Raw genomic sequence first — 16,392 nt, forward strand, 5'->3', positions numbered from 1 at the left:
AGCCTATTAAAATGGCACAATGGCATTGCTCAGTTCAACGTGTTGGGAAATCGGGCATTTTGTCCCGCGTCAGCTTTTATTCAAAAGTTAATAACGCGCTCAACATTCAGGTAACGTTAAATAAGGATTTCCCACTGTCATCTCTGTTGCAGACTGAGCTCGTGCGTCATCCTCGCGCAGTTATTCAGCCAATAAAGTGTACACCTATGTATTTCATAGAACATTGTGTCTAGTACTATATAAATTACAAAGGTTTAATTGGCATCTTTATTTCAAACTAACCGACCGACCGCGACCCGAATATCATTAAAAATATTTTTGGATGACTCGTAACCGCGGGTGACCGCGGGTGACCGCAGGCACCCGCTCATTTTGGATCAACCCGCGCATCACTGGTCTGGACCAAATATTTTTTTTTTGTTTTTTTGTTTGATACGGTTCGCTTTCACACTGCTCTTTTTGCAAGTGAACCAAAATGTGAAAACAAAACCACACGTGTGCTAAGGTCGTCCATTCATTGGACAAGGATTCTCAAGTAGGGAAATCAGGAAGTGCAAAAAAAAAGGCTCGGAGATATAAATAAAAAAACTTAAAAAATTTAAAAAATTTGGAGATATTTCGTACTGCAATATTTGTTCTTTTACTGTTTTTGTGTTATTCTCTACAAACGCAATATGAAGAAACTAATGAGTATCATATGACACAATGTCATTTATACGATGTTATAATTCGGATTTTGAGAAGACGACGATGTGCGCCTAGCCTACCATGGGATGCTGACAGTGGGTATAAAGTATAAAGTTTAGATTCATAGAGAGGGGCTATGTTCACACATTCAAATAATGATATTCTTATTGTATATACTGCTAACAAGTGCTGTCAACGTTAACGCTTGCGATTAAGTTTGACCAGTTTAACGTAAATTAACGCAGCACCCCCCCCACACCCACCATCCTTGTATTGTAACTATCGTTACATTATATGAACTCGCTCGTATTCATGCAAATGCTTTTAAAGCATTTATGCGCGATTAGACTAAAGAGAACGCTCTGTACACTGCAAAAAATGCTTTCCTTACTTAGTATTTTTGTTTTGTTTCCAGTCCAAATATCTAAAAATTATTAAATCAAGAAGCGTTTACTAGAGAAGTAAAATGACATAAGAAATTCTATTTTGTTTTAAGATCAAAATTAAGTAATTTAAGTAATTTTTGCTTAAAACGAGCAAAATTATCTGCCAATGGGGTAAGCAAAAAATTCTTGGTTTCCATTTGAATTAAGATTTTTTTTCTTGTTTTCCATTCGAATTAAGATTTTTTTTGCTTACCCCATTGGCAGATATTTGGACTGGAAACAAAACAAAAATACTAATTAAGAAAGTAGTTTTTGCAGTGTAGCCTATGTGAATGTCCTGATGCGCACACACTCATTCTTTCATTCCATTCCAATGATGCACTCACGACGCGCAGATTGGGTCGGTTCATGTTCACATCGTAAACGAACCGTACCAGAGTTTGTTTGGAACCGTACCGAGACCACCTCTTCAGCTGGGTCTCGGTTACGGTTGTTTGGTCCGCACCCGAGTTCGATTGCTGTATTCACACCTGCCCAAAAGATCCGCACCAAGGGGGGAAACGAACTAGAGTTCGATTGAATCGAACCAAACAAGGCAGGTGTGAATACACCCCTAGTCACAACTGAAAATAGTGATTTGTTCCTGAATTTTTTTTGTAGTTTTGTATTTACAGTCCTGTATAAGGGGTGCTGCAGGACCCTCCGCATCGCATATCCTTTGTCCCTGCTGCTGCTGTATCAAAAATCATAGAAATAAATCTAAAACATTTGTAAAAAATGAAGCACATTAACATTTACTGTTGTTGTAGATTATCTGGCTGTATGGTGACAGAGGAAGGTTGTGGTGCTCTGATATCAGCTCTGAGTTCAAACCCTTCACACCTGAGAGAGCTGGACCTGAGCTACAATCACCCAGGAGATTCAGGACTGAAGCTAGGGACTGATACACTCAAACATCTGCACAAACTCAAGTATGTTAAACAGAATTTAGGAATCATACTGTCTGATGTGTATCTTATTATATATGAATTTCTGCACCTTCCTGCTGTAAAGAACAGAGAGTGAATTGTCAACCAGCTTTATCTTTTATGGTGAAGAGGGTTAATCAAGGATGTCTTGAAGTCGTATGTGGACGGACACCTGCATGCCTTTAATCAAAGTCACAGCAAGTAATTGAACAGTGATGTACAAAGCTGACATAACTGCATGTGAAGAGAGACATGCAGTTCTTTCTCAGTAATTTGCATATTGCCATTTGTAATTTATAATCCTCGACTAGAAGTGCAGCTATACTAAATTATCACATTCATCTAATCTTTCCTAACGATCCGCTAGCTGCCCGCCCCATAAGCAAGCTGTCAAAAAAACGCGTCTCTGTAGGCAGCCTAGGCCTGAGATCTGCACACAAAAACAATTGCCTTTACCAACCACTCAAAACCAAAATAAATAGTGTTCAACAAATCCCCGACAGGGGCTGGGTGTTGTGAGGTTTTGCGCTCGTGCACTCAGCCCTCACAACACCCAGCCCCTGTCGGTGATTGGTTGAACACTTTATTTTGGTTTTGAGTGGTTGGTAAAGGCAATTGTTTTTGTGTGCAGATCTCAGAGCCTAGGCTGCCTACAGAGACGCGCTTTTTTGACAGCTTGCTTATGGGGCGGGCAGCTAGCGGATCGTTAGGAAAGATTAGATGAATGTGATCATTTATTTTTGCGCCTGAAATCGCTGATACAACCTTTAAAATGGTATGATTATCTTTTATGGTGAAGCTGGTCACTAGCCTGTTGTGGACACTAGCCTGCCTTTTAACCAAAGTCATGGTTTTTCAGATTAACAGCCTGTAATCTCACTGATCAGCACTGTGAAATTGTGGCTACAGCTCTACAATCATCAAACTCTCTCCTGAGAGAGCTGGACCTGAGTAACAATAATCTAGAGGATTCAGGTGTGAATCTGCTCTGTGTTGGACTGAAGAGTTCAAACTGTCAACTCCACATACTGAGGTATTTATTGGCGTATTCAACTCAATTTTGATAAGTACAGTGGGCAGCTTCCCTGTTAGCATTTTTCTGGATACAGACAGTACTTGGTGTGGACAAATGTAAATGTGCTCTATTATTTAATGACAAGTATAAAAAGAGCCACATACTTGTGAACAACTATCACAAAAAGTCATTGATGCTTGGGGAGGAATTAGATACTAAAAATAACCAAAAGTATTTACTTTTGAACAGGATCCTTTATCTAAATCAAGTTATTATTTTGTCTTTAAGATTATTTTGGCTTTAAGACCAAACAGAATTATCTAACTTTGCAAAAGTGATAATGCCCTTTCAACGTTAAAAATCCCCTTTCAGACATTAATTTTAGCAAATCAAAATGTGATTATTATTCATGAGCCTAACAGCCAACCAAACATTAGTGTGACAGATGCTATTAGCTACTGACAACATGCAATCCACCTAAAACATATCGAAAAAGAGAAGTCGTCTTTGACTAATGTAAGGTAATATTTTAACACCTTGAACTGCACCACCTTTTGAACCCAAACTATAAAAATCACATGCCTGGACTCAAACTTTGTCTTCCCTGAACTGTTTGGAGTATGTGCGTAGTTGTGGTATCTTTTGAAAGAAGACAATTGTAGTTAAAATATTAAGAGATTCAAATATTAGTCAATTTATTCTAAGTGAGTGCAAGCAGTTCTTAAAAAGTATTAGCGTAAATACATTCGCTTTTTCTCTGGTGATTTGAATTTGTTATCATTGTACGCTCCTGAGCATGTCATAAAACATGGCGTCGACTACCTATAATGCAATGACATAGTTTCCCAGACTCTATTAAAAAAGGCCTTATAAGCCTTAAAATTAAATTTTAAAAGCCCTACATATTCAAAATGATTTGTTAACCACCTATACAGAGTATATTTTAATGCCTAACAATTACCTTATCCATATCACATTTAATTGCAAAATTTTCTCCCTATATTTTAATGTTTTTAATCGAAAAAAACCAGTGGTTTTAAAACCACTAAAACCAGTGTGAAATCAATGTTAAAAGCAGGATTGAGAAAGCAACAAACTGCATCTATGGTTTAAACCCACTCGCTCACACACGCTGTACCAGCCCTCTCTCCTCATTGGATTAAAAAATAAGTCTGATGCCCCTTAGATTAGATTTTTTGTTGTTGTCAGTATGTAAGGATAGACACGGGTACAGTAGGTCTTTGATACTGTTAAGATTGACAGTAACAAACCCACCTTTATTATCTTTATTGTGCTTGATATAAAATAAAGGGTGCTTTAAAAAGTAATTGAAAGTCCTTGAACCTAGTCACCAAAGAGTGGGAACCCAATGTCTCAAGCACCATCAGCCAACAATTATCACAATTCTGTTTAAAATGTTTTTTTTTTTGCATTTTAATTTGTATATGGTTGCAACAAAATTTGGTTCTATTTTTTTTAAGTGCTATTGTTTTTGTATTTTTTAAATGCTTGATTTATATTTAAAATAGTCTCATATTGTGAAGAGAGGCTGATTAGATTTATAGCATGTTTCCATGTAAATTAATGTTTTAAATCAAAGTGGACATGTCTTTTGCATGTGTGTATTTTGGGTTGAGTGTATATATGTTAGTTGTCTCTGAACATCAGGACTACATGTGTGCTTAATAGACAAATAGCAATATACACTAGACCCGAGGTACCCAAACCTGTTCCTGTTGATCCACCTACCTGCAGAGTTCAGATGCAACCCTGATTCAACCCACCTGTGTGTTATTATCAAGTGCTCCTGAAGATCTTAATTAGCTGCTACAGTTGTGTTGATCAGTGTTGGAGCTGAACTTTGCAGGAAGGTAGATTTCTAGGAACAGTATTGGGTACCCCTGCACTAAACATAAATACATTTACTTGTATGCGTGTGCACATGTACATGGGTGGGATAAATTCACAGTATGTCCATCACTACTACACCACTGTAAATAATGTAAAAATAAAATAAACAAAACTGTGTTCAACTAACAAATAGATTATCACATTATCAGCATTATCTTTGAAACATTATAATTCTGTTTACAGTGCAATAGTATTGCAATAGTATTAGATTGCTTTATTGGATTTACATTTAAATAACAATAAAATAATAATAATAGTTGTTGTTTAGTCATTTTGAATGGTAGAAAAAATGGATTTCCTTGTTTTTTGTCTTTAGCTGATCACATATTGTTGAGAACATAAAATCTAAAATGTTAAATTTAAAATTAAAATGGACATATCCTATGTCCCTGCTGCTGTATCACAAATCCAAGAAAGAAAATCTAAAGAAAAATATTTTAAAAATGAAGCACACTAACATGAACACTTGTTGTTGTAGGTTATCTTACTGTATGGTGACAGAGGAAGGTTGTGCTGCTCTGGCATCAGCTCTGAGTTCAAAGCCTTCACACCTGAGAGAGCTGGACCTGAGCTACAATCACCCAGGAGATTCAGGAGTGAAGCTGCTCTCTGATACACTCAAGCATCTGGACAAACTCAAGTATGTAGAGCAGTGACAGTCATCATGTCTGCTGTGTGTTGTCGAGATAAGTTTTTTTTTTGTTTTTTTTTGGTTCTCACAAAAAAAGACTGCTCAAAAAGCCCAGATTAGGCCTATATTTATAATAAACAGCCTGTAATTAAACAGTGATGTACATGGCTGACAGTGTTTGAATAAAAAAAAAAAGATATATAACTGCATGTAAAGTGAGAAACACAATTCTGTAACAGTAATTTGCATATTGCTATTTAATATGTAAGGGATAATGTAAAGCGTAAATTGTAGAGCGGGATAATAACATTATCCCGCTTATTACATGGCTACCTAACAAATAAATCAATAATTTGACACAAAAAAAAGTTTATTGATTTAAAAATCAATTGTATTGTTTCCGCTAAAGAACACCGTGTCCATGGCAACGCTCTGTTTTTCATAGCAACAGTGTGTTATACTTAGCAGCGGTTATACTTAGCAGCGGTGTGTTATCAAGAAATAACAGACCGCATTCTACATTAGAATTCAACCAAGCCATATAATAAGAGATAATCCTCGACTAGAAGTGCATTACACGATATTAAGGCAAAGTACCACCTGACGCGAAGTGCATTAAAGCTGTATAATACACACCTAGCCATGGATTATCCCGCTTATGCCATTGTCTAGTGTTGCACGATATGTGTTGGGCAGTAATTTTCCGAATCAAATAGCTTTTCAGTAGCGAAGCTCTTTTTTTTATCGGTAGTAGTGCGGTAGCGTCCACACAAGCCACATTTTCCCAATAATTTCTAAAGCTCAAACTCAAATGGGAACTACAATTACTATCACTGATGCTGGATCAGTAAGTAACGGTGACTTCTTCTTCATGTTTTACGGCAGTTGGCAACCTTAGGGCCATATGATTTCATTCCTGCGATGCGGAAAACACGGACGGAATCACGGCATAAAAACGAGATTTTACTGTATAACGCAGAATTTCATGGAATTTGTCAGATCTTGAATGAAAAGTAGGTCAGTGTAACTTAAATGTAACGGTGTAACTTAAATAAAATCACGATATAGACTAGTGTCTGTGAATATTAAACCGCATAAAGACTATTTAAATAGGAATCATGCATGTTCTGCGTGTCTCTGTGAATGAATGGCGCAGACGTGCGCGGTTTCATTTACAACACACACACACACACACACACACACACACACACTGAGGCACCTATGGCGCTTGTGATGTTTTCAGCCTATATGAGAACATTAATGCTTGGACTTCATCTACACAGCCGCTCTAAGAGTCACTTCAGCCGCATTTTAGCTTCATTTCAGTAAAAAAACTATCATCATACATAAAAACACAGAGAGACTTAAAGGTCTACACGACAACCCGTCAAAATAAAAGGTTGGTTTATCCTTTGAAGAAAGTTTAGCTTAAATCATTACATTTTAAATCATTGGTTATTACAGTTTAATTAAACTTTTAATTAAAATGGAATCAATAAAACAAAACAAAAAAGAAAACAGAATTTGGTTTAAAAAAACAACAACAAAAAAACATATTTCTTAGTGCCCTAAAAATGTAATTTATTTTAAAATTGTAATCAATTATTGTTAAATTGTATAAGTTTCATGATCTCAATGAATTAGACATGCTTTTTGATTACTAAAATTAAATGTAACAATTAAAAAATGAGTCCAAAAAAATTTAACCGGAAAAAATACAGAATACAGAAAAATTAAAACGGAAAAAAAAAGAATTTGGAATGTGGGAAAAATTAAAGTGGATTTCATAGGGCCCTAAACCAGCTTTTTGGTGCATTACCACCACCTTCTGCTCCGGACAGTGACATGATGTACCAATCTCAATCCTTGGGCTGACACGTGAGAAATTTACTTACCGGTGTAATAGAAACATGCACACACTCTCGACGACACCTGGTTTTGTTATAGTTTTATATAGTTATATGGTTTTATATAGGTATAGTTTTGTTTTTTGTTTTTGTTTTTTTTTGTTGCCAAATTGGTTTTGAACAGTTGTTGAATTAAGAATTGAACTGACAAATTATGCCTGCCTATCTGTTTGCCTGACAGTTTTATTGATCACTGAGATAGCATTGACTTGGAATGAAGTTGGTTCAATATAAAAATGAAATTTAAAAAAATTGCTTAGATGTAGTAAACGTACTCGGTTACTAACGTAACCTCGGTTCTCTCTAGAGGAACCTAAAGTAAAACGCCGTGCTTGCTGGTATCCGACACCATAGACCCAGAGCGATCAGCTGGGGTTCATACAGTGCATAATCACCCAGGGGACTCACAGGGAATCCTGAAAGAAGAGGGTTTTAGCCACTATCTTCCAAAAATGGCGGCTTTAGAGCAGCCCTGCTATTTACAATAGCCATATATCACAAGACTGAACATTTTCAGTCTAACAACTTTTGGCCATACTAGACCGACAGTAACCTGGCTTGAACCTCTAGGTCAGTGGTTCTCAACCTTTTTTTTCAGTGGGCCGCACTATGTCTAAGTTCAAGTTTCACGGGCCGCATATAATTTACATTTGACGTCACCAATGCAAACTAACCAGATATATTAAGGTATCTAAATGATTACAGTTAGATTTATTATTATTATTATTAGAGAGTATAATTCTACTTACCATTAATGGGACACCTGATGTTGTCGGGAGCAGACCAATTTGGTGAAATTTGGCTCAAAAGGAGTAACAGCACAATGAAGTTGCGACTGTAAGTTGCAGTCTGTAAGACGCGCACGGAAACGTGACTTGATGCGCACCATTGCAGAAAATGTGCGTTCGCAAATGTATGTCGACCCAAATATGGAAAGCACTTTTGAACTTAATAATCTGAGGTTTTGTCCAGAGATGTTTCGCCACATTTCTGTAACTGAGGATGACTGTTGCGCGGTATGGCTGTGTCCTCTTGCCTGAACGTCCATCAGTTCATCTTCGAGTGCGCGGCGGGACAAACCGAAAGTTGCAGCCAAGTCCTTGATTTTTTCCACAGGGAAAGTCAATGGCTCTCTGATGAAATGTCCTGCAGATTTTATTCTCTCAAAATCAGAAAAACGAGAGGTGAATTTTTCCTGCATTTGACTGACAGTTTTAACAAATCGTTCTTTCTGTTGTATGTCCAGTACACCCTCACACGCGTCATTCAGAAGTGGAAAGTGAGTTAAATCATCATCTTTGAGTTGTGCAGTGTACAGCCCTAGCTTCATTTTGAAACTCTCAACACAGCCCAACAGGTCATCAACATGTTTTTCGTCACCTTGAAGTTGTAAGTTCAGCTTGTTTAGGTGAGCTGTGACGTCTGAAAGAAAAGCAACGTTTGTTTTCCACTCATTGTCTCTCAAGACTGGAAATCTTTCTCCCTCGCCGATGTCATTAAGAAAGTTTACTATCTTGGGGAGTACAGCCAGAAAGCGATGCAAGACTTTCCCACGACTTAACCATCTCACTTCACTGTGCAGAATGAGGTCTCCGTAAGCACTGTCCAGTTCGCCCAACAACGTAATAAAACCTAGAGTCTAGGTTATAAAACCTTATAAATGTAGACTGGGAGGCCCAGCCTGCCGCCATACAGATATCTTGCAAGGAAATCCCACTTGACCAGGCCCACGAAGAAGCCATGCTTCTCGTGGAGTGCGCTCTGACACCCAAAGGGCATTGTATGCCCTTGGTTGTGTAAGCTAGAGCTATAGCGTCCACAATCCATCTGGATAGGCTCTGTTTCGAAGCGACTAGTCCCTTAGAACGCCCGCTGAACGAAACAAAGAGCTGCTCCGTCTGTCTGAAGGCAGACGAGCGAGACACATTAGCTCTTAATGCCCTGACCGGGCAGAGAAAACTTTCGTCCTCATTTTCGTCCTCATTTTCCCCAGTGACCGGTAGGGCAGACAGGGAAATGACCTGTGCCCTAAACTGTGTATTTAGGGATTTTGGAACATAACCATGCTTAGGTTTGACTATAACCCTAGAGTCATTAGGCCCAAACTCCAAGCACGTAGCACTCTCTGAGAGCGCGTGTAAGTCCCCAATGCGCTTCACTGAAGCGAGAGCCAGAATAAACACCGTCTTGAACGACAGGTGTTTAAGATCAATCTCCTGTAAAGGCTCAAAAGGAGGACCTTTCATGGCTTCCAGCACCGTAGAAAGGTCTCATATAGGGACTGTGGGAGGTCTGGGGGGATTCAGTCTCTTAGCTCCTCTAAGGAACCGAATTACTAAATCGTTCCTTCCTATAGACTGGCCAAGCGCTGTTTCAGAGAACGCTGCTATGGCCGCCACATATACTTTGAGCGTGGAAGGGGACCTCCCCTTATCCAGCAGCTCTTGTAGGAAGGAATCCGCAATCCGGGGGTGACACGCCACGAGCTGTGCACCAACCAGAAAATACCGACCATTTAGAGGCATAGAGACGTCGCGTAGACGGAGCTCTGGCCTGCGTGATCGTGTTTAACACTCCCTGTGGGAGGTCAGCAGATACCCGTTAATGGCCCACACGTGAAGGGACCATAGCTCTGGGTGAGGATGCCAAATCGAACCACTGGCTTGAGAAAGGAGATCCTTCCTCAGAGGCACTGGCCACGGGATGGTGATTGCTAACTGCATCACAACTGGGAACCAAGGCTGGCTCGTCCAGAGTGGCGCTACTAGCAGCACTGAGCATCCTTCCTCCCTGATCCTCTCCACCACCTGGGTTAGGAGGGAGACAGGGGGAAAAGCATAGAGAGGACGATGAGGCCACGAGTGGGTCAGAGCGTCCTCGCTCTTCGAGAAAAATTCTGGACAGTGAGCGTTTTCCTGAGACGCAAACAGGTCTACATCCACTCTGCCGAATTTCTTCCACAGCAGCCGTACTGTCTGTGGGTGCAAAGACCATTCTCCTGTCGGAACGTGGTTCCTGGACAGTCTGTCTGGTCCAACATTCAGGAGCACCGGCACGTGCGCTGCTTTCAGCGAGAGCAGGTTGCTGCATGCCCATATCAGGAGGCATCTGGTTAACCTGTACAGAATCAGGGACCTGAGGCCGCCCTGGCGATTTATGTAGGATACCACTGATATGTTGTCTGAACGTACCAGGACGTGGCACCCCGTAATCAGGGGACGAAAGCGCGTGAGCGCTTTGCTCACTGCTAACATCTCGAGGCAGTTTATACACTGTGAGACACTCTCCTTTTTTTGGGTACCAGGAAGTATCTGCTGTAAAGCCCCCCTTAGCTTTGAGCTTGAGATAAGGGTTCTATAGCCCCTTTGCTCAGTAGTTTCTGAATTTCGGATATTTTAGTCCGGCATTGTATCAAAATGATCAAAATCGTATAGTCAAAATTGTGGTATCGTGACGTCACTGCCAGGGTCATTTGCCAGCATTGACGAGTAAAGGTGGTCAATAGTATTTGCGCACAAAAATTACTGGAAGGGTAAAAATTTCACTTTTGTTAGTTATTTTGGCTTCGAGTTGTTAGATCTATTATTCTACATGCTTTAAATCAGACAGAGATAAAAGAGTGCATTAAAGGGCACCTATTATGACATTTAAAATGTTCCTAATGTTGTTTTGGGAGTCCCCAACAACAGTTTTACATGCATGCAATGACAAAAAACACTTTTGTTGTCGTATAATATGCATTTATTTTTACCTGATTTGCTCACCGACTCCCAAATGATTCGTTCAACGACTCATTTTTCAAACCCCTCCTTTGCGTGAGGCTAATCTGCGTTGATTGGTCAGATGACCCAGCAGTGTTTACAGAGATAATACTTATTGTTTAACACGGAGTACAATGATGCTTTTATCAATTAAATTGTGTTATAATAATGATTATAGTCCACTGCTTTGTAGTTTGTAGTAAAAAACTAAAAATACGATAAAGAATTTAATGTTATGTTAGCGTGGTATTACTCTATTCTTTAAGACAACTCCGAAAACAACGACAAACACTTCACATATCTCAATACAATTGCCATTGAAGACCTAGAAGCTAAACGGTGCTTACTCAACAAACAAAATAATAATTAAGCATGCTACATAAAACATAAAAGCAACAATTATTAATAACACTTACAGGTTGTGATACGGAGGAGGAAGCTGATGCAAATACACTTGGAACTGAACCTTCCTTCAATATCAGCCGGCTCGCGAATCCCAGTTTGATTGCATTTAAGTTGGTAAAGCAATCGTCTTCAAAATGGCGCGAACAAAGCACAAGGCTCGGACTATACTTCTGTGGTATAGTTGTATATATGAATATGAAAAAAGTTTGCTTTTGAGTCGCACTTCAGAACACAGCGTCTCGTCGCCATGATATTTTCCATGGCCTTGGAGCGCAATAAGTGGGCGTATCGTATTCAAATACCTTGACAAGTTGACGTCATCTAGTCAGAGAAAAAGCTTCGGTCTTCTAACGATTCATAAAAATGACTCAGAGTCGACTCTTACTTTTGAAAGACAATAACTTTATATACGGTGCACTTTCATATTTCAAACTTTGCAGGATGTTTTTGTTCACTTAGATCTTTGTTACACACTACATGAAAGGTAAATTTCAAAATTCCATAATAGGTGCCCTTTAAGATAAAATTTACATTTATATTTATGTATGATGCCTTTATCCAAACCTACTTAGATTGCATTGAAGGTACACATTTACATTTGATCAGTTCTTGCTTTCCCTGGGAATCGAACCCATGAGCCTGGGGTTGCTAGCGCCATGCTCAACTCTTTGATCATTTGTTTGATATTTGAATAGATTAGCGAGAGAGAGATCCTGAATGTTTCGGTGTGTGCATGTGACAGCAAGAGAGAAAAACCTTATGTATGTATAATGTTCTGGTGCTGAAATTATGTTATACAGTTGCTAGGGTGCTCTAAATGGTTGCTAGGAAGTTGCCAGACCTAAAGCTTACTGACAGCTGAAGTCAAAAGAGCCCACCCACATGTCTACAATATTCTGATGCTGAGAGATGTCATGTATGCTTCATTGCATGGATACTAGGGTATTCTGTGTGGTTACTAGGTGGTTGCTAGGGTGTTCTGAGTGGTTGCTAGAGTGTTGCTTTGCATTTGCTAAGGTATTCTGGGTGGTTGCTAGGCTGTACTAGATGGTTGCTAAGGCATTGGTAGGGGGTTGCTAGGGTGTTGCTTTGTGGTTGCTAAGGTATTCTGGGTGGTTGCTAGGGTGTTCTGAGTGGTTGCTAGAGTGTTGCTTTGCAGTTGCTAAGGTATTCTGGGTGGTTGCTAGGTTGTACTAGATGGTTGCAAAGGCATTGCTAGGTGGTTGCTACGGTGTTCTGAGTGGTTGCTAGGGTCTTCTAAATGGTTGCTAGAGTGTTGCTTTACGGTTGCTAAGGTATTATGGGTGGTTGCTAGGCTGTACTAGATGGTTGCTAAGGCATTGGTAGGTGGTTGCTAGGGTGTTGCTTTGTGGTTGCTAAGGTATTCTGGGTGGTTGCTAGGTTGTACTAGATGATTGCTAAGGCGTTGCTAGGTGGTTGCTATGGTGTTCTGAGTGGTTGCTAGAGTGTTGCTTTGCGGTTGCTAAGGTATTCTGGGAGGTTACTAGGGTGTATTAGATGGTTGCTAAGACATTGCTAGGTGGTTGCTAGGGTGTTCTGGGTGGTTGCTAGAGTGTTGCTTTGCAGTTGCTAAGGTATTCTGGGAGGTTACTAGGGTGTACTAGATGGTTGCTAAGGCAGTTGCTATGGTGTTCTGGTTTGTTGCTAGGGTGTTACTATGCATTTGCTAGGGTGTTTCAGGGTGGTGGCTTGGCAGTTGCTAGGATGTGCTGGGTTGTTGCTAAGACGTTGCTATGTGGTTGCTATGTGTCACAGGTAGTTCCTATGGATTTTCTAATACATCAGTATAAAGTAACTATGGTGTTCTGGTTTGTTGCTAGGGTGTTACTATGCATTTGCTAGGGTGTTCGGGGTGGTGGCTAGGCAGTTGCTAGGATGTGCTGGGTTGTTGCTAAGACATTGCTATGTGTCACAGGTAGTTGCTATGGATTTTCTAATACATCAGTATAAAGTAACTATGATGTTCTGGTGCTGAGGTATGACTTTTCATGTTCCTGTACTGTTGCTAGGGTGATCTGGATGGTTGCTATGGTGATGAAGCACTTATTAGGGTTATACTTATACAGCATTTCAGAATGGTTGTAAACAATAGGCACCGAGACACTTCCGGGTGGCAGAACGCGATCGGCAGTGCCGTCGCAGGTGGGGTGCGAGGCCCTGTGCGAACTTGAAATGCGAGGCCCTGCTCTTTGATGTGGAACAGTCACGCATAACTGTTCTAGTTCTATTGCACGCATAATCTCGCTCGACTCGCTGCAATACTTTTTTATCAAGTAGAATAATACAACATAATCATGAACATAGTCTGAGGCGCCGCAATAGGGCAGGCAAGACGGACTATTGCCTGGGGCCCCGCATTTTAAGGGGGCTACCGAGGGCTGATAATTTAAACAATCAGAAATGTTAATATAAAAACGCAGCAACATCTCTGCATCCCCCTCAGTTGGGCCCCTCTCTCGCTACGCTCGTTATGCTTTTACCTTTTTCAAACTGGTGCAGCGCTTACTCGCTGTAGGTAGAAAATGCATGATTTTATTTGTTAAACATGAAAAGGAATTATCCGTCTGGCATGGCAGCTCGCTCTAACTTTAACCTAGATAGGCCTTAATGTTCGCTAGTATAGGTGCATATCCAAGTGATTGTGCGGAGACGTGGAGCGCGCACTGCGGCAGGCGTCGGCGCGAACACTTTCATTTTCCTATCAACAGTGGAAACAACTTTAAATAGGCTACTCAATCTTTTCTGGTCATACAGAAAAGAATAATGCATCAGTCGCAAGTACTTTTATTTGTGTAAACTCTCAACAACAAGAAAACGTTGTGCTTTTGTAAAATAAAATAAAACAAACAGGGCCGAGCGCATCTCAAAAATGCGCAAACTGGAGCGCGTCTCAAAAATGAACTGAAACACAGTGTATAGCCTCAAAAACATGATGAATATTTCTATATAAAGCTTGAAATGTCCGCTTTTAAACGAAAAAATTCGAATCGAAAGCAAATACCGGCTGATTAGGCTGTAATCCATAAGGTGCATTTCTCTCTAAAGGCATATCCACTTTACAGCGGAGATGTATATAGATATGTTTGCAGCCGACACTGATTTAAAAATATATTTTTTTTATTAATAAACAATAAAAATGCCTCGTTATTTTTTCATACATATTATCATTAGCCTGCTTTGGGGCAAGATTTATGCATGCGCTTGAGCGCGGAATAGGCTATTCCTCCATGCACTCAGTAGCCTATTTAAGCAGAAATTAATATAAACGTGAGATTAGTTGACTAATTGCTTAAATGAATGACTACTAGTCGACTATAAAAATCTTTATTCTATGGAAATTCTAATCAATGCATTTAGGCTAGTTGACATTTATTTAATTTAGTTGAGTTAACAATTAGTTAATAAACTAATAAAATTATAAAACAAAGATAAAACAAAGATTAAATTAAGATGCAAACGATATATTTCTATATAGCATTACATTGCGTGTTCCACCACAAAAGACAAAATTAAAAATAATAATAGTAATAATAAAAAACGCAAGATTGCGAGGCCCCCTAGTGGCGCGAGGCCCTGTGCGGTTGCACAGTTCGCACAGCCTATGCGACGGCTCTGGCGATCGGCTTCTACCGACTAATGCCTAGTTCACACTACAGGATTTTAAGCCTGATTTAAGCCCGATTTGCAAATCGTTGAGCTCGCCGACAGGTCGGGTTGTTATCGCGTGCAAATCGCGGGGGATTAGCGGCCGATGAACGCTCGCCAATCTGTTAGTATGAAAGAGCCAACAACGCATCAAAGACGCTCGCAGACGCCTCGCGGACGCGTCGCCGAGCCCAGAAAAATATCTAGCATGCTAGATATCTGGAGCTGTCGCACGACTCAAACACATGTGATGCCATGAGCTACAGCCAATCAGAGCAAGGCATGGGTTGAGGTCACTAGGAAAATACCGTTTATATACTGTCTATGGGATTTATTTATTTTTTTTCAGAGCAAATCATCGCGCAAACAGTTTGCAGCACTAATTTCTTTCTGACGTCCATATTCAAACTCGCGTGTTGTGCACTTGTGTTCTTCTTCGCTGGGTAGTGGCGCGCGTGCTGTATCATTTCCGGTTCGTTTTATCGCGTGATTTCTTCGTGATAAAACGTGGTTTGTAGACAAGATAGAATCGTTGGCTGACAGAGTTGTTGTCACCTCGTGTAGTGCGTTACCTCCTGTTGCGGATCAATCATGTTGTGTCGTGTGGTGTGAACAGCTCAACAACTTGAACACTCCTGATTTCACAGAGAGCAAGTCATGTAGTGTGAACTGCACAGTTCAGCCCGACGTTTTAAAATCCTGTAGTGTGCACTTGCCTTCACTGGAGAGATCGAGCCGGCGACTGGAACTGTTACACAGTTAAAAACATTGTTGTTGATCAAAGTTGAAACGATGATGAGAACGTGTTGTGTTTGGGGTTGCGCTGCCAGATATACAGATATATTACCTTTCTGCTGCCAACCCTGCTTGCCCTTCAACTCTGCTTCGTGTAACGTTATTCTCAACACGTCCAGATCACAGCAGAGCGTTTATCTTCAGCCGGGGAAACTCGAGGCTAATATTATAAACTTCTCTTTTGAAGATCAGACTCATTGCCAGTCTGGAGTAAAAGAAGCTGAACTCTCACGCATTGACCGGAGACTCACTTTCACACG

At 40.2% G+C, this 16,392-nt stretch overlaps 1 protein-coding gene across 1 annotated transcript in view; it reads left to right on the forward strand.

Annotated features, from left to right (window-relative positions):
• LOC307003486 (NACHT, LRR and PYD domains-containing protein 3-like) overlaps nt 1–16,392 on the forward strand; it is a 277,559-nt gene that overhangs the window by 258,433 nt on the left and 2,734 nt on the right. Inside the window, exons 6-8 of the mRNA XM_079621929.1 lie at nt 1,883–2,044; nt 2,901–3,074; nt 5,446–5,607. Of these exons, the coding sequence (XP_079478055.1) occupies nt 1,883–2,044; nt 2,901–3,074; nt 5,446–5,607 (498 nt within the window). The remainder of the gene's footprint in view (nt 1–1,882; nt 2,045–2,900; nt 3,075–5,445; nt 5,608–16,392) is intronic.

This window comes from Phoxinus phoxinus, assembly GCF_949152265.1.
Source record: "Phoxinus phoxinus genome assembly, chromosome: 1".
Lineage (NCBI taxonomy): Eukaryota > Metazoa > Chordata > Actinopteri > Cypriniformes > Leuciscidae > Phoxinus > Phoxinus phoxinus.